The sequence below is a fragment of the Carassius gibelio genome, chromosome B13 (genome assembly GCF_023724105.1).
Source record: "Carassius gibelio isolate Cgi1373 ecotype wild population from Czech Republic chromosome B13, carGib1.2-hapl.c, whole genome shotgun sequence".
Taxonomy (NCBI): domain Eukaryota; kingdom Metazoa; phylum Chordata; class Actinopteri; order Cypriniformes; family Cyprinidae; genus Carassius; species Carassius gibelio.
The window spans coordinates 21878481-21902910 of NC_068408.1; the positions used below are offsets into that span (position 1 = coordinate 21878481).

Sequence of the window (24430 nt, forward strand, 5' to 3'; positions counted from 1 at the left end):
TCATCTATAAGCAGAGCAGAATGAGAGAGGGAGAAAAAACTGCTGTCTCTTTTGCGCTGGAAGCCCTCCAAGTCTGTGGCGGCAAAGTGAACGCTGACCTCTCTCTCACCTCTCCCTGCCTAAATACACATGCACAGGCTCCCATCCATATTTCATACCAGAAATACATCCCCAGACAGTATTTTACACCCAGTGTGGAAGGCAGCCGTCAAGTCCTGGAGGAAAGGGCAGGGCCTAAATCAGCTTTATGCACGCCAACCTGGCCACCAGAGCCAAGAAACACAGCCATCACTATCGTACTTTCATCTGGAGGAGCGAGTATCACTGTTCCATTCGCCTACAGCGGATTAGCCACAAGCTCATGAAAATATGACGACTCTGCCATGTTCTGCCGAGATTAAACTGCTTGAAATGGGAGGTGTGCTTAAGTCCTTTTGGCACGGTTTTAGTCCTCACTTAACATGTCATATGCACAACTGCCACTGTCCCTCTTTCAACTCTGTGTGGAAAAACATGACCACATATATGGAGTATACAGTGTACAATTATTCATTAACACACTCCCGTCATACATAATAAGTAAAGTGGTCACACCAGCAATGACGTGTCTCAGTATTGTCAGGGTGAATTATATGATGTTTCTGTCCACTCTAATTAGGGATCCTCACCCCAAAGGAAGTGAAAACAAAGATTGGGTTGGGGTCTTAAAAGTGTGTTATTTTTATATGTAGTAATACATACCCTACTTTTTGTTGTTTCATATTAGATACAGTACAGACCAAAAGTTTGGACACACCTTCTCATTCAAAGAGTTTTCTTTATTTTCATGACTATGAAAATTGTAGATTCACACTGAAGGCATCAAAACTATGAATGAACACATGTGGAATTATATACATAACAAAAAAGTGTGAAACAACTGAAAATATGTCATATTGTAGGTTCTTCAAAGTAGCCAGCTTTTGCTTTGATTACTGCTTTGCACACTCTTGACATTCTCTTGATGAGCTTCAAGAGGTAGTCACCTGAAATGGTCTTCCAACAGTCTTGAAGGAGTTCCCCGAGAGATGCTTACCACTTGTTGGATCTTTTGCCTTCTGTCTGCGGTCCAGCTCACCCCTAAACCATCTCGATTGGGTTCAGGTCCGGTGACTGTGGAGGCCAGGTCATCTGGAGCAGCACCCCATCACTCTCCTTCTTGGTCAAATAGCCCTTGATGCCTTCAGTGTGACTCTACAATTTACATTGTCATGAAAATAAAGAAAACTCTTTGAATGAGGAGGTGTGTCCAAACTTTTGGTCTGTGCTGTATGTCAAGATATGGCAGAAATGATCTCTCACTGCCATTACATCAAGATAACTAATGAACAACAAATACTGACATTTTTTTCAAAATCAAGTCCCACACAAATATTCTTTTAACATTGGATATTTTAAATCAGATTACAGAAGTAAAATGTGTCATGTTTTAGAATGGGGATCAGTTCTGACTATTAATTATGACTGTATTGATAAAAGTTATAATATAACTTATAAGTTTTATAAGTACTAATAAACAGTCAATAATATGCATGCAGCAAGTTAATAGTGAGTATTGGTCCCTAAACTAAAGTGTTACTGTAAAATGGCTTTGAGTAGCAGTTCACGTTGTCTTTAACCTTTAGTTGACTTTATTGCCTTTGGCCAGAACCTTCCACATCTGTTGCTTTTCAGTAATATTCAATACCTGCTTCTTTTCCTGCATCTTTTTCCAGTTTTTCAACCGTTTGTCATTTTGCACTCTTACCTGGCCAGGGAATGATAGGATCTGCCATCTTTTGTTCCATTATCTCATTCTGCCATAACTCATACTGGATATGTCCTACCAAGGGTCTGTATTTAATTTAGCTCAAGGTGAATCACGCTAAAGTTTCCTCAAGCTGAATCTAATGTATAAACCCTCCCCCCAGATCTTATAATCAAGATCAATATACTTTGGTTTGATAAAATATCCAAAATGCAAAAAAATTTCTTTCTCACTTTCTCCCCCTTTCGCCACTTCAGTTGTGTCCACCTTCTCACTGTAGTGCATCATTGTTGTTTGGCTGGCCTTACTGTAAACCCAAGGGCTGGGGACTCTGGTTTCTCTTTCTTTTTCTCTTGCTTGCCTGCAAGGCTCAAACCAGCTCTGGAAAGTTTTCCTCAGTCTTAATCCTGGCATAGTTATTCCACTCTATGTACGTGTTTATGAAGTCCTGACAAAATCCTTCCTCTTCAGCCTCTCCCTCTCTCCTTCACTTCCCCTCTTTCTCCCTCTGGGGCTTCACTTGCAGAGATTTAATTTCAACTCTCCTGTCGAAAAAGAAAGCTTCTACTACTACTACTCTAGAAACTGGATTGTTTTGAAACTATTGTTTTTGCAGACTGTATGTTTTGAAGTTTAAATAATTATTGTGGGTTAAATATAAGTTGGACCCCATGCATGTTAACATCCACAATAAAAACATTATTTTTGTTTTGTTTTGTTTTGTTTTAATACGTAATAGCCATGCGCGCATCCTGAAAGTTGACTTAATTAGTCTAATCTGTTAGCATAGATATGTATTCAAAATCTACAGTCTTTCTCTTTTGGGAAAGTGGACTAAACTATGAATGACTCATCTTGCACTTGTGGGCGTGTCCAGGCTATTTACCAATCAGATCTCTAGAATGAGAATGTCCCTCCCACTAATACCCCTTGCCTTTGACTAACAATATTAAATCCTTTTTAATTACTGTTATTTCACACACTTTTTTCAGTTTCAATATAAAATACAGTGCAGAAACTTATGTTGAATCAGATGCTGTTAGTGCCAATGGGAACATGGGAAGCCATTAAACCTATAAACAAAAGGAAAATATGATCTAGACTACATCACAAATGGCTTAGAGATATATCACCACTTGATGTCCAATGCATCCTGAAGCAAAACCATTTGAGAGCAGTTGATATGTAATCGCATTACTCTTCATGCATTTTTATATAAATGAGTAATAATTAAGCCCAAGATGCATGTAGCCTAGAATCTTTTGGTTTTTGATCAATTGACTTGAAACTGTGGTGTGCCATGTGACAGAACTGTGAAATATATTTTGAGGAAAGGTTTGAGAAGATTAGTAGGCTCTCTGCTCAACGTGTTCATGCAATACAGTTTAGCTGCCCTTGTGGCAAAAATATGTATGGAGATGGATTATTGTAAACCTTAAAATGGAAACGTGTGGTTTCTGAGATGAAGCTCTCATGGCCACAGTTTAGACCACTGTTAACTATGTTTTGGAGATGACTTGCCCTTGACTTGGCAGGAGATGTTTTCACCCTTATTAGATTTTCAATCCAGATACTGAGAATCCACTGTGCCAAGTAATAGTGTTTAGAAAGCGAATTTTGATCAAATGTTACAGCTCTGGCCACAGCTTAATGATGTGATTCAAAAAACCCTTGGTAGGTCATTTTTACTGCTTTCATTAACATGTGAAATCACACTGTAAATCACAAGGCTTTATGAAAATTTATGTTTGTTTAGCATTTCATTCCCCATTGGCTGCATGTCATAATATCTGAAATCATGTGGAACAGCTCCACGAGCCGCAATGGATTGGATGCAAGATTAAACCTCAAGGACTTCTGGACTGTATCAGTTTTTAAAAGGCACACTTGAGCAATGAGGGTAAGAACACTATCACACTGGAGCTTTTTGTAACCAAGTCTGTTTGATGTCAGAGCTTGGTTCGTTTGGTAGGTGTCAAAGCATTTTTTTTAAATCTGATATATACCAGTGAAACTAGACAGAGTCTTCTTGAAAAGATAGCATAGGTGCTTGGTTCATGTAAATTCTGGATTTCAATATATATATATATATATATATATATATATATATATATATATATATATATATATATATATATATATATATATATATATATATATATATATAAAATATGCATGTAACAAAATGTGAAACAGTTTCCGAAACGTTCCAATTAACGATTTATAAAATGTCTGTACACTCAAAATTTTTATAAATCCTAGTTATTATATTTAAGTGCAATGATTGCAAGTACATTAACTCCAGAACAGCCACAAATATTTATATACGGTTCAGAAAAAGTATGGCACTCATCCACAATAGGAAAGGAAATCCAGTTATGTGAATTAGGTCCCTGATGTGTTAATTACGACCTCCCAACTCATAAATCCCAACTTCCCAGGAGGATTCAAATGTGCACATTCATCACATCCACTGCAAACTGTTGCCATCATAGTTGTTGACCTGAAAGAGAAATCTGTCTACAGTATAGTAATGTCCATTATAGCACCTCTTGTGGCAACACTAAGAATGCAAGGTACACGTGTGCTGCATTATGAATTTTGGTCTGACACATTCCTAAACACAACTATGTACAAACTCAAAATTAGCCAGAAGTGTTTTTGTTCACAAACTCAGTTTGGGTATGTTTCGACCTCAGTCTGTCTCTCTATGCTGTCCTGATTGGCCTGTCAGTAAGATTGTAGCTCTAAAGAAGGAGGGAGCCTTCTGTGGTTTTCTTTCCCAGAAAGATGAATCAGAGAGTGGTGACCGCTGAGTGGCCCAGGTTCCTTTCATCCCGCTCTTAAATCTCCCAGTGCGCTGAAGGGGGTCCAGGACTGCACCATCTCAGTTCCCCCCGGAGGGGATAAAGCTGTTTAGAGTGTCCTGGTCCTGGATTTAAACACTGCAGATTAAATTAGACTCTGCGCTGTGATCATACCAGCAAATTCATTCATGAGCTTATTGAAATGTTTTGTTTTCTTCTTCATGTCTGTTTTAAAAATTGCGATTGCATTTGTTAGTTTTGGCGCTGTGGTCTAGCGGCTTCTCCAACACATTGTTTTGTGACTTGCGACTTTCTTTTTTCATGCAGCATAAACTTAGAATAAACTTTTTAATGCGAAAGAGTCAATAGAAGACAAAAAAAAATTAATTGTCCAGACTTGGCCACTATTCTGGAGGGCCGCTGTCTGTCGTAACTCTGAATTAAATAATTCAAAAAAGATCTAATGTGATGAACTGTCTTTTAAAACTTACTGGAAAAGCCTATCTACTTTCCACAGATCTGATAGGCATCTGTGTAAAAGTGTTGTTCCCCTCTTCCTCTATGTTCTTCTCTGGAGTTATGGGTGGATGCTTTCCTGGTAATGGTGATTAATTCTTTTCAAAGCATATTACATCCGGATCTGCTTGCAAACACGAACTCCAGACACGAACAGTAGTTTTAAACGCAGATCTAGCTTTGCCTTACACATCAGCTACTGTTCTAAGCCTAAATGAACCGCTGTCAATCATTTGGACAAGCAACATAACCGTGAGCACCTCATTTAAAGTGTCAAACTGCAAAGTCATAAGACACCAGCCGCGGGAAATGACCAAACCCTGCATGCAGCTAAAAATACGGCTCGTTGTTAGAGGAGAATAGGACCAGGAAGGCGGCAAAGTACAGCAAATATTATTCCTATTCAACCACTGCTTGACCACAGCACTGTTTTGGGAGTGGAATGGAGGGGAAAAAAAGCAGCAGCAGCAGCAGCAAAAAAAAAAAAAAAAGGAAAGCGAGGGGGCTGATGGGATAGAGAAGGGTGAAAAGAAAGGCCTCACATAGAGTGCTGGAAATCTGACAAAACAAACTATGAGAAATAAGAAGGGGGAGTGAAAGGAAGAAGGCAGAAACGAGCGAAAGGAAGAAAAAAGCTACCTCGCTCACACTGACACAGCTGAAGATGCTGTAAAACCTCAAGAACCTGGAGAGCAACGGCGCAAATAAAAGCAACTTTAGAGCCCAGAAAAGTGTCTGCTCGCCCCTGCTGTTTTGGGTTTTTCAGTGGCTTGGTCGCACTCGCTATTGTCAGAGAAGGGAAAAAAAAACGGCAGAGCTGTAATGTTGGCACGGGACCCACACCACAACCCCATCCCCCTCACCAAGCACGAGGCAGCCTGGCACGGTGCAGAGCCCAGCCAAGAATGGAGCTCCTCGTCGCCTCACGCAATGTGGTGCACTGAAATTTCCTGCAGTAAAAGCCTGATTGGGAAGACACCCATTAAAAACGTGTAGCGTGCGAGTGAGAGGAGGCACGGGGCGCAATGAGGAGAAGCCAAAAAACGAAACCAATTCCAATCAAAGTTGACTGCTTATGCTGCCGCTGTTCTTTCGCCTTTCCATCTCACATTATTTCCTCCCTGCTTTTTCTCAAACCCTGTTTTGATTTAAATTGTGGCAGCGCTCCCTCTCGCTCTATGTGTTTCCCAAACCAAGAGCTATTTCCTGATTCACTCCCTCTTTTATATAATTATTCCACAGTCTTGCTTTCTTTTTTTTATTTTAGGTTTTTTTTCTGCACATTCACTTCAGAATGACGTCATGGCCTCCATAGGTTCCTTGTGGCTTGGCATGAGTCTGCAAAGGGCAAAGTTCAACAGGAATTTGGAAGAATGTGGCAGAGACAGAGATGAAGGGAGGGAGGGAGAGAGTTGGAGAGAGAGAGAGAGAGAAGCTGCCAATTCAGTTCTGGTTCATTGAGAATTGCATGCATGGTTGTTCTCTGCACCAGCGCCCACAGTCATGTCCTCAAACAGCTACCTAGTAACGGTTGCTACTCAAATCTATAATACATCAGAGCAAACCCAGAATTACATCATTTGGTAAGTTTTCTGTTATTTCAAAACACTCCTGTAGTAGACATTGACAGCTAGAGGTTTAATATATTCAGTTGTTTAATTACATTATTATTTACACACTGTTTAGCTGGACTGATATGAGGATTGTAGTGGCAGAGATTTTTACTGAAGCTGATTGCAACTTTATTTCTTAAAATTTAGACTTTTTTATCTCACAGTGTGACTGTATATTATAATTGCAACTTTATATCTCACAACTGGAGATTTATTTCGAAGAAATTTGCAACTTCATGTCTCACAGTATGACTAAATCTTGGAATAGTGTCTTTATCTCTCCATACTGCATTTTTTCATGTGGTGTTGGGTCTTACAGAGTGATTGCAGCTTTATATCCCAAAATATGTGACCATATTTCTCAAAGTGACCATATCTCGCAATCCCGACTTTAATTCTCCAAATTGCAGCTTTGTTTCTAAAAATACGTGACTACATTTAACAAAGTGACCATATCTCACAATTGCGACTTTAATTCTCTAAATTGCAACTTTGTATCTCAAAATATTTGACTGCATTTAACAAAGTGACTATATATCACAATTGCAACTATTTCTTACAACTAAGACAACTGACTCTACATTGCAGTCTTAGTTAGACGGGCTACAGTCACTGACCTGATTAATATAGCGCGTGAATCCAGAAAGCACAGTCGTCAGCGCAAATATTTTTGGCTAGCTGTAGCAAGTACCAGCAGTTGAGGTGTAAAAGTCTGTCTGGAAACGGGTCAGTATGTTGTGCTTACAAGTTACCAAACTGATTCAATGTGCTTGAGGGACTAATCAAGTGACATTAACAATGTTCAGAGTTTGTTTGAGGCACTTAATAGCAAGTGAACTAGGTGTGCAATTATTTAAATGAGTCAACTACTGACTGTAAACTATTTTGGATAAACCCCTAAATGGCATGTAAAAAGGAAACAAACTGCCTCTTCCTGTCTAAGAGGTTCTTGGCCGGAGTAAGCTGCAATGTGGACTAGATTTTATGATGAAATTTGAAAGTCTGGCTACACTAATCTACTGTCAAAAACCTGAAACAAAGGGCCTGTTGTTCTCATTTGGAAAAAAAAGGCTTATTATAAACATAATGACATTTGGATTATGTAATCAGGCTACAGAAAATAAGTACTTGTAGTTAATTGTATTACACTTTAAATGTACTATAGTTACTTTTATTGATTCCATGATTACATCGTAATCATTTATAACTGTCTGATTCTTCCTAATTCTTCTTTGTCATCATACAAGTGTTCCTTTCTAAAATATCCGACCAGTTTTCCGGTCTTCCAGTTTTGTGGACATTCATTCACACATTCATTTTTATTCCAATTATTACCCAGAAGACTATTTTACCATGAATTACTATGTCTTTGAAAGATTTTTGTCTTTCAAACACAATTATTTTAAAATGATTTGTTTTGAATATCGAAAATATTTTAAATTTGACTGATGTAATTAAATGTAGTTTCATAACAGGGTTCGGGGGGAGCACGTCAGATACTTAGCCTAATTAGCACAGGTGGAACCACTTAAGATAATCAAACTTAGGGTATAAATACAACTGAATTAGCCTACCAGTCTCCATTGACGGTTTATCAGCATCTCCCCTCCACCCCATCTCCTTCAGTTCATTTTACACTTTTATATACGGGGTGGTACTCTAGGTTCGGGCCATTCCCGAGCTTGGAGCCCCTTCCCCGGACAGCATGCCAAATATGCATTATAAAACTTCAGCTAATTATATGTAAGTGTGAACTCTTGAAATATTAGACAGATGACGTGTGTGTGTAAATATGATTGTAAGGCTGCTTGCTTTAGTTGTGAGGGTGCAGCTGTGGTGGTTGGCACGATGGGAGATTTGCACAAAAATGAAGATGCTGTTCTAATTAATCCTGCAACCAATGAGTACCCACAATGACACATTCTCTGTCCCTCTCATACACACAAACATCACACACACTCTTACTCACCGCAGAGGGCTGTGCTGTGGCTGCAGTTTAAAATGGCTGACAGTCACGCCATACCCTGGTCCTCTGGGCTGATTTCACTCTAATGTACCAAGGGCTTTTGAGGGTGGAAGAAATTATGGCCTATGTTCTTTAAATGAACTTTGTGTACTGGGAATGTTTTCACTGAGAAATAAACACAATTGCACACGTTCTGTGAGCTACGTGTCTGTGCGTGAACAAATGTAACACATGCATCCTGTGATTTTCTTGGCATGTCTTCATCATGCTCGGTCTTCTTGAAAGCCATTTCCAGTAGTGTTTGATATTATGTGTGTTTATGCATGTGAATATGTTTTGTGTGTGGTCGTGTTTGTGCGTGCTTCAGGCTAAGATCTGAGTCACAGCATGAAAAAATAAAATGTCCAAACAAGCAGTCCCTGATGGAGCGATGAAACAAACCTACAACGACCCACAGAGCAAGGACAAATGCTATCACAAGCAAAACTAGGACTTGCACAACTACTCGTTTTTACAAGTTCTGATTGACTAATTGCCCAGAAAAAGCCTGATCGGTTGCCAATCCTGTCAAAATTGTTTTAATGCATTTTTATGAACCTATATTATAAAACGTATTAGATGTCTAGACTGGGAGAAAATGTGAGCAAATTGGGACCAAGTTTTCAAACACAACTGAAATCATATGATCCATGATTAGTTTGTACAGACCCAACATGTTGAGCTGTGACAGAAACAGAAGCATCACCAGCATAAAACACTACATTTGTGAAACTTTGTTAGAAACGGAGGTTTATTTTCTGCAGAATATGAAGAAAAAACTAAATATACAGTACAAAGATAAAGACAAACAGCTTTACTGTAACCCAGAACAATTTAATAATCAAGCTTCATTCATCCACACAGGTGGCAGTATAAACACTAAGACCTCTAGGATGAAGAAGATCCAGCAAAATTGTGTGTGTGGTAGCACAGTAACTGCAGTGTACATCCCACAATGTGAGGAAACTGTCAAAATGAGAAAACGAGAGATCATCTCTCAGTTTATACAGTAGAACTGGTAACCACAATGTGAATTTTGGTCTTGAAGGATCCAATCGTTGTATTCTTCATTGCCTGGTAAACAAAGCATGCATTTTGACGCCGCAGTTTGAGGGTGACCTTTGAATTGGGACAGCATTTATCGTGCCACAGTAGCTTTTGAATGCATCCTTCAAAGGATGCAGCCCCTGAATTGGGACAGAGCTTATTATTGTTGCTAATGATTTTTTACAAAACCCTTGCACTAAATATAAAACGTTGATATGTAACTCAACCATTGTGCGTGCTATGGACAGAAATTGCTTGTTTAAAGAAATGGGCTTTTTACACAAGTAAAAAAAAAAAGATCTCCCCTTTTCTGTTTTGGAAAGTTCCTGAAAATGAGCCGGAGCTGGCGTGGTGTGTGTGTGCGAATTGTTGGCAAGTTTGTCTGGCAGGGTAGATTTGCTGCGGTGTTGTCTGAATGCCTGTGAGCGACGGTGGTATCCTGTTTCGTGCAGTCCCATCTGAGATCCCGTGGAAGCACCTGTGTTTCTCCTCTCTCTCCAGACAGCTTCAGACATAAACTGAGAGGTCAGCACCGCTGGGATGGGTGAAAATTCCACTATGCCACTCAATTACAGCATTTCATGCCCCAGACACAAGCATATGGACAACCCTAGCGAACCTCAGCAGACTATACATCTGCTTTCCCTCTCGCTCCAAGAGAAAAGTGTATACTTTGTGGGAGGGGGAACGCAGACAGCTGGATAATTGCCTGTCTAGCTGCAGAGGGAGCAGCTTTTATAGGCTAATAAAGTTCTCCTTTATAGATATAAACCTGTTTGTTTTCACACGAGTCTCCATTGATAAAACTTTCTCTTTCACCTTGCACACGAGTCTGTGTTCTCATACAAACGAATGGGAGAGTCACCAAGGAGATATATGTTGGCACGACACAAATCTGTCCAGTAGTTTAAAGATATCTGTCTGATGTCAGAGCACTGACGTCTTTCACGAAGACCATGTGTGCGAGACTGCACGAAAATGACATTTCCACAAACCACAAAAACAACTGTAATCAGTTAAGAACATTCAGTCTCCAGTGCATTAACAAGCCATTTTCTGTTTATTTTTTTGCTGGCCAATAGCAGTTTTCAAATATCATTGTAGAAATACCCTATTCTCCCAGGCATGTTTGTCTCCCTTGAGGAGTTTATTCCCCAACTCAAAGGGTGTGAAAATTGGGCGGTGGGGGGATTACCAATATAAAATGAGTGATATTTAGAGATGGTCCTAACTGCAGAACACAAGATAAACACAAGATAATTCCTCCCGCCTTACATGTACCTAAACCTACCAATCTCCACCCCCTAGATGTGGATCCAACCCCTGGATCTTGTGTTCTACAGAGGGGCTACTGGATATTTCAGTGGTCAAGTGATTTTAACATAGCAGACACCATAAGGGCCAACTAAGGGGTAAAGTTTGGCTGATAGCATTACTTAAATAAGCAAAATATATATTGTTGATATTTGATCAGATGTTTTTGTAACAAGTGATCAATTATTATAGTGTATTTTATTTTGTTACATTGGTATGATAGGAATCCATTGTTGATGGAATGAAACAATATTTTAGACACCATTTTAAACATATTTGTCAAAAGTAATTTACATTTGTATATGGCTAATATATTTTTTGGTAAATAATGTACTCTTTCATATCTTTTCAAATTGTAGCTATTTCCTTGGTAAATGGAAAAAAGGTAAATCTGTTTCTCCATCACCCTGTTGTTTGTGTGCGCGCACATATGCAGACATGCAAGGCACCAAGACAGGGCAGAGAGTGTTGGGTTACATTCCTTCCATCGGGGCTGAAGGATAGCCAGCCAGGTCACTCTTAGTTCAGCCACAGGAAAAATGGGAAAAGAGAAGTTCCTCTCTGAGTATCAATAAAATGTTACATGCACATGTATGCTTGTGTATTTGTGTATATGTGCAAGTCTGTGCTTGTGAGTGAATGGTTGTGGTTAAAGTATGGGCCTCACAGGCAGAACCTCCTCCCAGTTCTGTACCGGGACTAGTCTGAGTCAGAATTCCTCAGACTTTTGGAAATTCCCAAAGGCCTTTGGGGGGGGGGCGGGGGATGGGGGGGGTGGTGTTAGGGGGCAGGCTGACCACAGCGTTCAGGGGGTCTGCAGAGTTTGGCAAGTCCCTGTGATTCTCCAGCTCTGGGAACAGGCCCTTGGGCTGACCCTGCCTGCTCATACACACCCATCTGCTTCCTTTTCTTTTCAGCTCTTTCTTACACAAGGCTTGAATGCTTAACAGCAGCCATAGACGTTAAGCATTAGTACAGCAGAAGCCTTACTAATTCTACTCTGTATAAACAGCACAATGGTTATATATGACAAAAATAAGAACGTTAACGTGTGCTTTCATTGTTTAGAATTTACATGTAAGTATCTTTATCTTTCAACTTTAAAAGAAATAAGAAAATAAATTATAAGGAATATTTAAGATAGTAGCCAAATTTAGATCGATAGACGGACGGACGGACGGACGGACGGATGGACGGACGGGCGGATGGACAGACGGATAGATAGATAGATAGATAGATAGATAGATAGATAGATAGATAGATAGATAGCAGACAGACAGACAGACAGATAGATAGATAGATAGATAGATAGCAGACAGACAGACAGACAGACAGACAGACAGACAGACAGACAGATAGATAGATAGATAGATAGATAGATAGATAGATAGATAGATAGATAGATAGATAGCAGACAGATAGATATAGATAGATAGCAGACAGACAGACGGATGGATATAGATAGATAGATAGATAGATAGATAGATAGATAGATAGATAGATAGATAGATAGATAGATAGATAGATAGATAGATAGCAGACAGATAGATATAGATAGATAGCAGACAGACGGACGGATGGATATAGATAGATAGATAGATAGATAGATAGATAGATAGATAGATAGATAGATAGATAGATAGATAGATAGATAGATAGATAGATAGATAGCAGACAGATAGATATAGATAGATAGCAGACAGACGGACGGATAGATAGATAGATTTTATACTTTTAAGTATACTTTAAATATAAAAGTAGCCAACCTTGAGTGCACAACTAGTTTACCTCTGTATTTGTGGTTTGTACTGCAATTAAGTGAACTTTTAGGTATGCTGATAGTTTACTAATTAAATATTTTGTAAAAACACTTTAATGTGTTTCATAAAAAATAAAGAAATAACATTTTGAACTAAAAGCTGAAAAAAAGGCTATGAATTGGATTCAGAATGATAATCAAAACGTAGATGGAGTCGATCAACACCCCAAAGCTTGACTGTAATTATTACCTCTTCATAGGTCGCCATTTTATTTCATAACGTTACAGTTTTGATGCTGTTTCATGTCAGATGATCTTGTTACATGTGTTAGTATCTGCTGTTTCTTTTTTCTTCTTGTGGTTTGTTTTTGGAAATTCTGTACAAAAGATGTGTGCCAGCGCCCTCTACTGTATAATAATGAAAACACGAATTGTAGGAACACAAGTAAAGCTCAAATATATTTAGACTTTTTGTAAGTATATGAAAAGTATACTTAAATCTAAAATTAAACATTTAGCAGACGCTTTTATCCAAAGCGACTTATACAGTGCATTCAGGCTATCAATTTTAACCTATAATGTGTTCCCGGGGAATCGAACCCCCAACCTTGCACTTGATAAGGCAGTGCGCTACCAATTGAGCTGCAGGAATGTCAATTTAATTGAATGTCATTTTAAGTATATTTATTAGTAGTACATGAAGCCCATTTTGAAGAAGTGCATAAAACATAAACTAAAAGCATGCTTTGCTATTTTTAGTTTAAAATAAGTATATTAACAGCACACTTGAATAAACTTATTTTTTGTAAGGGTCTTCAGTCTGGTCTAGCAGAACCAATTTGATCCTTCATGCTTGACAATGCTTGTTTTCTGGAACACACTCTCATGGCAATTCATAACTATTTTACATTTTAGCCAAATGGAGGTGAAATTGTGTGAGTTTGTACATTTTGATTCATACAACAACATACAGCCTTTTGAGAAAAGTACAAGAGCTAATAATGATAATCAACATGACTCCAGTTCATCAATTAACACTGTGTACATTTGAAAGCTGTATGTTTGTAAGAAACATTCTGACGGCACCCATTTACTGCAGAGGATCCACTGGTGAGCAAGTGTGGTGTAATGCTAAATTTCTCCAAATCTTTTCTGATGAAGAAACAAACTCATCTACATCACGGATGGCCTGAAAATGAATTATTTGTGTGTGTGTGTGTGTGTGTGCGTGTGTGTGTGTGTGTGTGTGTGTGTGTGTGTTTATTTATTTATTTTAACTAATAATTTTACTATAATATGCAGCAAGCGGAATAAACTATAGTGGGCTATTTTGATCACTTTTAATTTTGTCTAAAATATGAGGTGATAACATAACACATCACATGTTCAAAACATAAAGTAATCTAAATATGCTATATTCCCAGATCCCAAATATTACTGAATATGTATAGTTTAAAATGAAACATCAGTTTGGTTGTACTGCTTTGTGCTCAAGAGGACCCAGAGACCGCCACCTCTTGTCTATTAATGTTTACTCCCTCTGGTGGTGGAAATAGTCAATTACAACTTTCTTCTCAGAATTCGAAGTCTAATATTCCAAAATTCCAATATTATTATTCAGTTGTCACTGCATCACTGAGAGTCAGATTTATTAGGAACATTTTTACTCACAAAGACTTATCCTTATTATGTCAGCAAGCTAAATTCATTACAGTTTTATTTTTACAATTCACACTGACAGTAACAGGTAGATAGTGGGCTTCAGCACAGGGTGAGAGGTGTGACCGCTCTATGATGTCACACTAGATATCAGTGAAAAAGCAGAGTTGGGTTAGGACGGGGGTCAAACCAGAGAGAGTTTGAAATGGACACAGACAAATCTCAGCAACAGTTCTCTGAAAATTACTCTGAGGTCACCGTTAGCTCAAGTGCAGGTAAGAACTCCTTTGAAATATTGAGGAAAAATATTTACAATTCAGTAATTTAGCTGTTAAGCTAAAGCAAATTACAGCGTCACAAGAATTTTGACATTCTGCAATGGCAACTTTCAATAGTAGCACAAAAACTAAAGCTGATATAAAAGTGTTCAAGAGAAACCAGAGCAGCAAGCGTCCAAGAAACTTTGTGGTTTTAATAAATAATATACTTATATCAGGCAGTACTTTTTGTTTAGTATTTAGATGTTTATTTTATTTTATTATCTAATTTATTTAATTATTATTTCTATCTGACGTGAAATACAATGTTTCAGTTACTCTTTTCGAGGTGTGTTTTTTAAAATCTATAGGTAGAGTCAGGGTTATTATCGTTTACAAAAAAAATTAAAAATGAAAATTATCACTTGAAATTTTTTTTTATATAAAAATAAGAAATGTTGACTTGGCAAGCAGCTTTAATAAAATTAAGTCATAAAAAAACCAATCAAAATGTAATATAAAACAAAAACAAACTAAAACAAAAACACAAAACAAATATATTATAGTCTATAAACTATATAAGTGATACAAAAAAAAAACTGCACAATATGACGTTCAAAAATGTATTTTTAAGGTAAGTTTGGTGCACTTCCTCTCTTTACCCTAATGTTCTGCATAGGTCCTGGAAACCAAGAGACCCACAATTTGACAAATTAGTCACTTTTTTGGCCATTGTTTGCCTAAGCTGAGTGTAATCCTCAGGGCTCTGGCATGCCTCTCTCTCACGATATTGAGTTTAGGTGGCAAAGCCTGCTGTCTTATGAGTTCCTGGACATTTGTATAGGAAGCACTAAGGCTCTTAAATCCTCCGTCTTCAGTGAACATCATTTGAGAGATGTTTACCTACGAATCCAACATCTCAGAGGTGTCAACGGTTGATGAAACTCTCACTGTCAGTAGGAAATTGCTTTGTAACTAGAGTGAGAGAGCTGAGTCAAGACTCTTTCTGTTCTTCTCATAATGAATGTGGCTCTTTGAATTTCACCCTATTTAATGCAGATGTTCATAATCGCCCAAGAAAAGAATCTGGGACATCTGAGAGCGTCCGGGGTGAGGGAGGACGAGTGAGACCGTACCCCTCACCATCCCGCAGGAGACACCGAACTACCTTCAGCAATGAGCAGCTGGAACAGCTGGAGCTAGCTTTCAGACAGAACCACTATCCTGATATCTACTACAGAGAGGAGCTCGCCAGAGCCACCAAACTCAACGAGGCTCGCATACAGGTAACTCAGCTGATTAACCGCTAACATGCTAATTAACCTGCTGAGAATGAAATATTCCCAGGCTTAAGTTACACTAACCAGGGGTGTTGAGACTGTTCAACACTGATTTACAGTGACACAGCAAACGTGTGAATGGAAACCCAGCAGAGACTTCATAATGCTTGCTTCATTCATGGACAGATTCACAACAATCTTCTTAAGACAGACATTTCTTGAGAAAATAGTAAGAATGTAGCTAAAAACGACATCCCTATTTGAGGAAATTTTTGTTTTGTTTTTGAATTTCAAATTTGGCAAAAAGTCACAAAAGTCACTCATAATAATAACCAATGGCCTACTTGTTTACAATACTGATCACTGGTTTTACTTTTGCCCATCCCTAGTAGACTGGGGGGGAAAATACTGCTGAAAAAAAAAAATTCAGAAATTGCTAGTAAACTTTTAATATATATATATATATATTTTACACTAATAATTACAAAGAATTGTCAAGTTACAAGTTGAACTGAACAGTCTTTTGAATTTTCTAATTTTGAAGTAGGAAGACAAAAATCTTTGTTTTGTTTGTTTTATTTACAATTTCCAGCAATTCACTTTTACAGAGTAGTAGTAGTATATATATATATATATATATATATATATATATGTGTGTGTGTGTGTGTGTGTGTGTGTGTGTGTTTGTGTAGCCATAGTGTGGTAATGCTTAGTAATAATAAGAAAATAATAAAAAAAATTATATATATATATATATATATATATATATATATATATATATATATATATATATATATATATATATATATATCACACACACACACACACATTATTTGACTCATTGATTTAAGATGAGTAGGCTTATTCGTTTCGTTTTTTTTTTTTGTCTTGTTTTTGTTTTTTACTTTTTTTTTAGGAATTTTAATTAATACAGTTTTGTTTTTATTGATCAAAGTCTTAAGGAAAAAATAGAATGTTCTTAAAGGGATAGTTCACCCTCACGTCGTTCCAAACAAGTAAGACCTCCGTTTATCTTGGGAACACAGTTTAAGATATTTTAGATTTAGTCCGAGAGCTCTCAGTCCCTCCATTGATACGGTCTACTGTCCATGTCCAGAAAGGTAAAAAAAACATTAAGTAGTCCATGTGACATCAGAGGGTCAGTTAGAATTTTTTGAAGCATCGAAAAAAATTCTAAATAAATCAGTTTGTGATATCCAGTTCGCGAACGAATCATTCGATGTAACCGGATCTTTTTGAACCAGTTCATCAAATCGAACTGAATTGTTTAAAATGGTTCTCGTCTCCAATACGCATTAATCCACAAATGACTTAAGCTGTTAACTTTTTTAATGTGCCTGACACTCCCTCTGAGTTCAAACAAACCAATATCCCGGAGTAATTAATTTACTCAAACAGTACACTGACTGAACTGCTGTGAAGAGAGAACTGAAGATGAACACTGTGAGGGTTAGAAAAATAAAAAAGCAGATATGAAAAATTTATTTGTTAACACTTTGTTGCTTATTAGCATGCATATTACTAGAAACTTAGCCATGTATTAGTGCTAATTAAGAACATATGAATGCCTTATTCTACTTGACCTAATTCTAAATCCCTAATCCTACCTAATACCTAAACATAACAACTATTAATAAGCAGCAAATTAAGAATTTATTGAGATAAATGTTGTAGTTAATAGTTAGCAAGTGTTACCTATTCTAAAATGTTACCATTTATTTATTTTTGGTAAAAACATTTTGCACCTACAGTATGAAAATTTATTGGTAAAGACATTTTGTAACTCCGAAAACTTTTACTCACATTTAATAATTTCTGACTGGCTGCAGGTGTGGTTTCAGAACCGGCGTGCCAAGCAGCGCAAGCAGGAGCGTGTCCCTCAGAAAGCGCTGCCGGTGAGCATGATGCCCGGACGAGGGCCTCTCTTCAGCAGCATGTGCGTGTCTCCCTCCGCCTTGAGCCGGCAGTACCAGTGCCCTCATTCACTGCCGCATCTGCCCCGATTCTCATCAGTGCTGCCCCCTGGAGGATACCCGCCCCAGCCGTCAACACACGCCTCCAGACAGCCTGAAGACTGGTACAGTCAACTGCGCAACATCGGACCGGCCACCACCACAGTGCTCTCTGTGTCCACACTGGAAACCGCTAGTCACTGGAACTAGAGCAAGTGCTGTTCTACCACCGGTTTATACACCAGAATGAATAAATCTTTTTAGTGACAAAGAAAGATTGTCTTTATTACTGTTGCAATCACACAGAACAGATTGTTTCAATTATTGCTGTATCTACCTAGGCAAAAATAACTACATTTATATTGATTTCCTTTGTTAACACTGAACTGTGATTATTAAACTAGATTCAGTTCATATCGACATACTGTAGACTTTATAGAAGGACTATTATGAAAATGTAATTCTCAGATCTCAGATGAAATGTACAGTAGACACTATGAACACTTGAATTACATTTCCATTCAAAGTCATCACTAACAATTTACAGATTTGGTAGAACTCAATTACACACTGTTTTTGTCAAGTGCTGTTTTACTTGCCATTTTATGTATGTTAAAATAACAGAAACGGGTCAGTGAAAGTATTTAAAAAAAAATTATTAGAATTTTTTTTTTTTTTTAGTTGCACCACACGATTTGATGGACATACTGTACGTTTTTCCAAATATTAATTAGCAGGGATTAATTTTTTTTTTGCTAAAGAAAAACAAAGATGATGCCAAAACATTTTTTTTTTTTTTTGCTTTATGAACTAAAATAAAAATAAAATAAAAAAACATCATGGTCAAAGAAGCACATTAAAGTTTGGAATCATTAGAATATGTAGTTTTTTTAACTTATGCTCACCAAGGCATTTGTTTTTTATTTTTTACATAAAGAAAACTAAATGCATTAAATTCTCTATATGGATAAATGACATTTTAAATGTATTTCCTAAAAAATTCAGGCAAAATTTGCATCCTCTCACTGACCCATATAACATTTTGTGTACATTCAGACTCTAATAGCAAGCTGAAAATCAGTGCACCATTATATTTCAGAGGACACAATTCCTATTCCTGTTTTTCTAATAATCTGGTACCAGTTTTTAATGTCAAGCAAATGAACATTAGGGCTACAGAGGGATTCATTAAGATGTACAGGTCCAAACAGGCATACGGCCCATTTATATATAAATCTAGATAATCCCAAATCTAGATCGGTAGATGCTTTGTGCTTAACAGTAAACTATTCAGTCACTGCAGATGATTTTGAATGGGTATTTTTGTAATGACAGTAACAGTAATAATCCCTTTAAGGCAGAAAAAGCACGCATTTGCCATCATTTATCAGCACAGCAGCAATTAATATTCCACTTTACCAATGTAGCTCGTTTACATTGGATACATTTGGCAGTTTATACATTAAGGTCCATTCTGACAAGACATACGCAGATGTGAGTGAAACAACTAATACATGTTACAATGATGGCATACATACAAAACATCTCATGTCACTTCATCATGACCCTCACCACTTGATCGTATGACATTTATTACAGGTTAGACTGAAGCACGAATATACTGTGCCTGTGAAAACACACACATGAAGGAATGTGCTGGAGATGTGTACATCAGAGGTAATCTGCATTCACAGTAAGGCAGCGGCTCTTCCTCTCCTCTTTTACTCCAGAGACCTCGCGAACTCTGCATAGTCAATGTAGCCATCATTGTTTTTGTCGTCGTCTCGGAGAACCTCATCAACGAGGTTAATGAGATGCTCTTCCTTCATTGGCTGGCTGTTATCTCCTCTTTCCTGGAAAACCAAGACCAGGTGACAGTATTATAGGAGTAATTAGGAAAGAAATACATGACGAATGATAGAAAGAGAGGTTGAAACAAGTGTACTTGTGATTATAAAAAGTACATTTAAATTCAAATCCCATAGAAAATGTAAAAACATTTACATTTGTCATTTAATATAATAATAAATTATGCGTAGGTGTGTCCGAGCGGTGAACTGGTATAAAGTGGAGCTCAAAGCTGGAGCCGTCACCTCTCTGTGAACATGAGTAATGGCGGAGGCCAGCTCGAGTCCGTCCAGCAGATTGTTGCCATCGTAGTCGTGCATCTTGAAGTAGTGAAGCTGAAGCTCTTGAGGAGTCATGTCCGACTCAGGCTTCTCAATCACTCCTTCTAAATGCTCCATGATGTGCCTACAACAGAGCAGAAGAAAGCTTTGATTAAAGACTCGTGGAAGAGTCACTATTCAACTCAGACCTCTGGTCGATTACAGTTAGTTCACTGGCGAAGCGACAGATCTTTTCTTTCGTTTTGTGACGTATACCCAAGGATTTGGTTCTATCCACTGATTTTGTGGTTTGATGTTGAATTACATGTATATTTCTAATTATTTCTATACAGCTTTGATAGAAATAAATCAGACACGGTTTTGGTCAAATGCTGTTCTTCTTGCCGTTTTATGGATGTAAGATTAACAGACATGACAATCTTTAAAATGTTTTTGTTGTTAGAAATCAATGCTCCCTGTCTGTTACTCACAGTTGTGAAAAATCTTTATACCATTTTCAAGAAAGATTTGTGTGTTTTCTGTATATTAGTTGCACCACACAATTTGACAAAAGTGATTCCAGATACTAATTAGCAGCAGTTTTGTTTCTAAAGAATAACAACTAAATATTATGCCAAACCACTTTCTAATGAAATTTATATTTTTCATATATATATATATATATATATATATATATATATATATACACACACACATACATACACACACACTGGTTATGGAAATAATTCAGACCCCCTTAAATTTTCACTCTTTGTTATATTGCAGCCATTGAAGTTCTTTTTTTCCCCCTCATTAATGTACATACAGCACCACATATTGACAGAAAAACACAGAATTGTTGACATTTTTGCAGATTTATTAAAAAAGAAAAACTGAAATATCACATCACATGGTCCTAAGTATTCAGACCCTTTGCTGTGACTCTCATATGTTTAACTCAGGTGCTGTCCATTTCTTCTGATCATCCTTGAGATGGTTCTACACCTTCATTTGAGTCTGTGTTTGATTTTACTGACTGGACTTGATTAGGAAAGCCACACACCTGTCTCTATAAGACCTTACAGCTCACAGTGCATGTCAGAGCAGATGAGAGTCATGAGGTCAAAGGAACTGACTGAAGAGCTCAGAGAAGGAATTGTGGCAAGGCACAGATCTGGCCAAGGTTACAAAAATAATTCTGCTGCACTTAAGGTTCCTAAGAGCACAGTGGCCTCCACAATCCTTAAATGGAAGACATTTGGGACGACCAGAACCCTTCCTAGAGCTGGCTGTCCGGCCAAACTGATCAGGGGAGAAGAGCCTTGGTGAGAGAGGTAAAGAAGAACCCAAAGATCACTGTGGCTGAGCTCCAGAGATGCATTCTGGAGGTGGGTGAAAGTTGTAGAAAGTCAACCATCACTGCAGCCCTCCACCAGTCGGGGCTTTATGGCAGAGTGGCCCGACGGAAGCCTCTCCTCAGTGCAAGACACATGAAAGCCCCCATGGAGTTTGCTAAAAAACACCTGAAGGATTCTCTGGTCTGATGAGACCAAGATAGAACTTATTGACCTTAATTCTAAGCGGTATGTGTGGAGAAAACCAGGCACTGCTCATCACCTGTCCAATACAGTCCCAACAGTGAAGCATGGTGGTGGCAGCATCGTGCTGTGGGGGTGTTTTTCAGCTGCAGGGATGGGACGACTGGTTGCAATCGAGGGAAAGATGAATGCAGCCAAGTACAGGGATATCCTGGAGAGGATAACCTTCTCCAGAGTGCTCAGGACCTCAGACTGGGCCAAAGGTTCACCTTCCAACAAGACAATGATCCTAAGCACACAGCTAAAATAACGAAGGAGTGGCTTCACAACAACTCAGTGACTGTTCTTGAATGTCCCGGCCAGAGCCCTGACTAAAACCCCATTGAGCATCTCAGGAGAGACCTGAAAATGGCTGTCCACCAATGTTTACCATCCAACCTGACAGAACTGGAGAGGATCTGCAAGGAGGAGTGGCAGAGGATCCTCAAATCCAGGGGTGAAAAACTTGCTGCATCTTTCCCAAAAAGACTCATGGCTGTATTAGATCACAAGGGTGCTTCTACTAAATACTGAACAAAGGGTCTGAATACTTAGGACCATGTGATATTTCAGTTTTTCTTTTTAATAAATCTGCAAAAATGTCTTAAATGATTTTAGCAAATGGCTGCAATATAACAGAGTGAAAAATTTAAGGGGGTCTAAACACTTTCCGTACCCACTGTGTGTGTGTGTGTGTGTGTATATATAAAACAAACCCTTGTTTCAAATTTCTGAAATATTAAAGTTTAAAATATTTTCTATATGAATATATTTTTAAATGTAATTTATTCCTGTGATGTAAAGCTGAATTTTCAGCATAATTTCTCCAGTCTTCAGTGTCACATGATCCTTCAGAAATCATTCTAATATGCTACCTGGTGCTCAAATTTTATCAGTTACTACTAGTGCTCAATTATTAATAATTACTAATAAGAATAATTATTAGTTATTCTTTCTCAATATTGAGAAAAGCTTTTCTGCTCAATTTTTTTTTTTGTGGAAAAACAGTATACATGATTATTCGATGAATGAATAGAAACTAAAAGAACAGCAATAATTTTTTTAAATAATATTATAAATGTCCTTACAGTCAAATTTTTTTTAAAAATCATTTTAAAGACTTCTTGCTAAAAAAAAAGTAGGCCTATTAATGTTTTTTTTTTTTTTGTTACACAAGTTATTGAATGGTAGTGTATGATGATTTCTGAAGACTGGAGAAATTATGCTGAAAACTCAGCGTTGTCATCACTGGAATAAATTCCTGGAAAAATACATTACAAAAAATAGAAAACAGTTACTTTAAACTGTAATAATCTTTCACAATATTACTGTTTTTGCTGTATTTTTGATCACATTAACAGCGTTGGTGAGCGTAAGAGACATCTTTCAGAAACATAAAAAAAATCTTAATCTTTCTACACTTTCTAAGTTCTGAGGATGGTTTCCGTATGAGCTTTGTGTTCCTGGCATGTTGTTAGCTGGACGACAGACAGACAGGTGGAGATCAGGAGTGCATTTTAGAAAACAATCAAAGCTAAATCAATGAATACTATCGACGTATGTATCAGATGAACAGCTTCACCGATCTGGATATGAGCACAGGTTCTAAAACAAGTTTTGAAGTCATGAGGAACTAACGTTACTCACTCTTTATCCTGAACCATATTCCTGTCCAGCCGGGTGATTGGGGGAGGCTCTTGATCTGAAGCAGCTGGTTCTCCATGCTGTCCTCCGTGAGCACATACACACAGCAGACAGCTGGAGCACAGCAGGAACCAGCTCCACAGTCTGAGCTGCCCAGAGCTGTCCTTCAGTCTCATCACACTGAAATCACGCGAGAATTAGAATGACGACTCCACTCATTACAACCAAAACTGTCTCTTTTACTACTGACGAACATTTGACCAATGACAGCGCAAACACACGAAAAAAAAAAAACACAATGATTAGATTATACAAAATACCTATAATTACAAAAATCAGTACATATTTATCCACAAATCTGATGGTAATGAGAGATGGGCGCATGAGGCGTGACATATGGAAGAACTTGAAGAATGAAAGAAATCAAAAGATAACATAATTACTAAATACAATCAACGCTAAGCATGTGAAAGAATAAAAATAGATAGATATGAATCCTGCAGTATTACAGGAAGACCAGTCTAGACGCTCAAACGACGGTTGTAATATTAAACGTTGCTCGTTACAGTAAACTGAACGCTTTTCTGCGTTCCTCCTAATAATAATTAATAATAACACATCTTACAGCGATATAACAACACACACCTGCAGATTTCCTCACCTCCTGTGGATCAGATCTGACGGGGGAATATTCGATCTATTTGTCCAGCCACAGAAGAATAACAGTGAACTCCTGCTGATGTTTACTCAGCGCCGCTCTTTCTGTCCGCCTCAGCTTGCCGTAGTGACCTTTCACCTCATGGACACGACAGCTAAACTCTGATTGGACGCGACAGACACACACACACACACACACACACACACACACACACACACACACACACACACACACACACTGTTTTATTTATTATTATATTATTATCAATCAATTACTATATTAACAATAATAAAATAATATGAACAATCATAACGTTAAATTATGTTGCTTTTATGTACATTTACATATATTCATTTAGCAGACGCTTTTATCCAAAGCTACTTACAAATGAGGACAGTGGAAGCAATCAAAAACAGCAAAAAAAAAG

At 37.8% G+C, this 24430-nt stretch overlaps 2 protein-coding genes across 3 annotated transcripts; one reads left to right on the plus strand and one right to left on the minus strand.

The window, feature by feature from the left end:
- The first annotated feature begins 14102 nt into the window (after positions 1-14102).
- LOC127970151 (homeobox protein prophet of Pit-1-like) lies at positions 14103-18291 on the plus strand. Its single transcript, XM_052572439.1, has 3 exons — positions 14103-14781; positions 15823-16049; positions 17894-18291. The coding sequence occupies exons 1-3, from the start codon at positions 14712-14714 to the stop codon at positions 18224-18226; spliced, it is 630 nt and encodes a 209-aa protein (XP_052428399.1). The 5' UTR covers positions 14103-14711; the 3' UTR covers positions 18227-18291.
- A 1076-nt stretch (positions 18292-19367) lies between these two features.
- On the minus strand, positions 19368-24154 carry LOC127970150 (multiple coagulation factor deficiency protein 2 homolog). 2 transcript variants are annotated; one of them, XM_052572438.1, is made up of 4 exons: positions 24007-24154; positions 23349-23525; positions 20110-20269; positions 19368-19869 (listed from the first exon to the last, which is right to left on the minus strand). In XM_052572438.1, the coding sequence occupies exons 2-4, from the start codon at positions 23519-23521 to the stop codon at positions 19738-19740; spliced, it is 465 nt and encodes a 154-aa protein (XP_052428398.1). In that variant the 5' UTR covers positions 23522-23525; positions 24007-24154; the 3' UTR covers positions 19368-19737. The 2 variants fall into 2 exon arrangements, with proteins under 2 accessions (XP_052428398.1, XP_052428397.1); XM_052572437.1 differs by having other exon boundaries at positions 23991-24139.
- Between the last annotated feature and the right edge of the window lie 276 nt (positions 24155-24430).

Coding starts and splice junctions, on each gene's coding strand:
- LOC127970151 (XM_052572439.1), top strand. CDS start 14,712: ATGGACACAGACAAATCTCAGCAACAGTTCTCTGAAAATTACTCTGAG. Junction 14,782..15,822: donor CACCGTTAGCTCAAGTGCAG/GTAAGAACTCCT, acceptor TATTTAATGCAG/ATGTTCATAATCGCCCAAGA. Junction 16,050..17,893: donor TCAACGAGGCTCGCATACAG/GTAACTCAGCTG, acceptor GACTGGCTGCAG/GTGTGGTTTCAGAACCGGCG.
- LOC127970150 (XM_052572438.1), bottom strand. CDS start 23,521: ATGAGACTGAAGGACAGCTCTGGGCAGCTCAGACTGTGGAGCTGGTTC. Junction 20,270..23,348: donor AATATGGTTCAGGATAAAGA/GTGAGTAACGTT, acceptor GCTCTGTTGTAG/GCACATCATGGAGCATTTAG. Junction 19,870..20,109: donor TTACTCATGTTCACAGAGAG/GTGACGGCTCCA, acceptor TTGGTTTTCCAG/GAAAGAGGAGATAACAGCCA.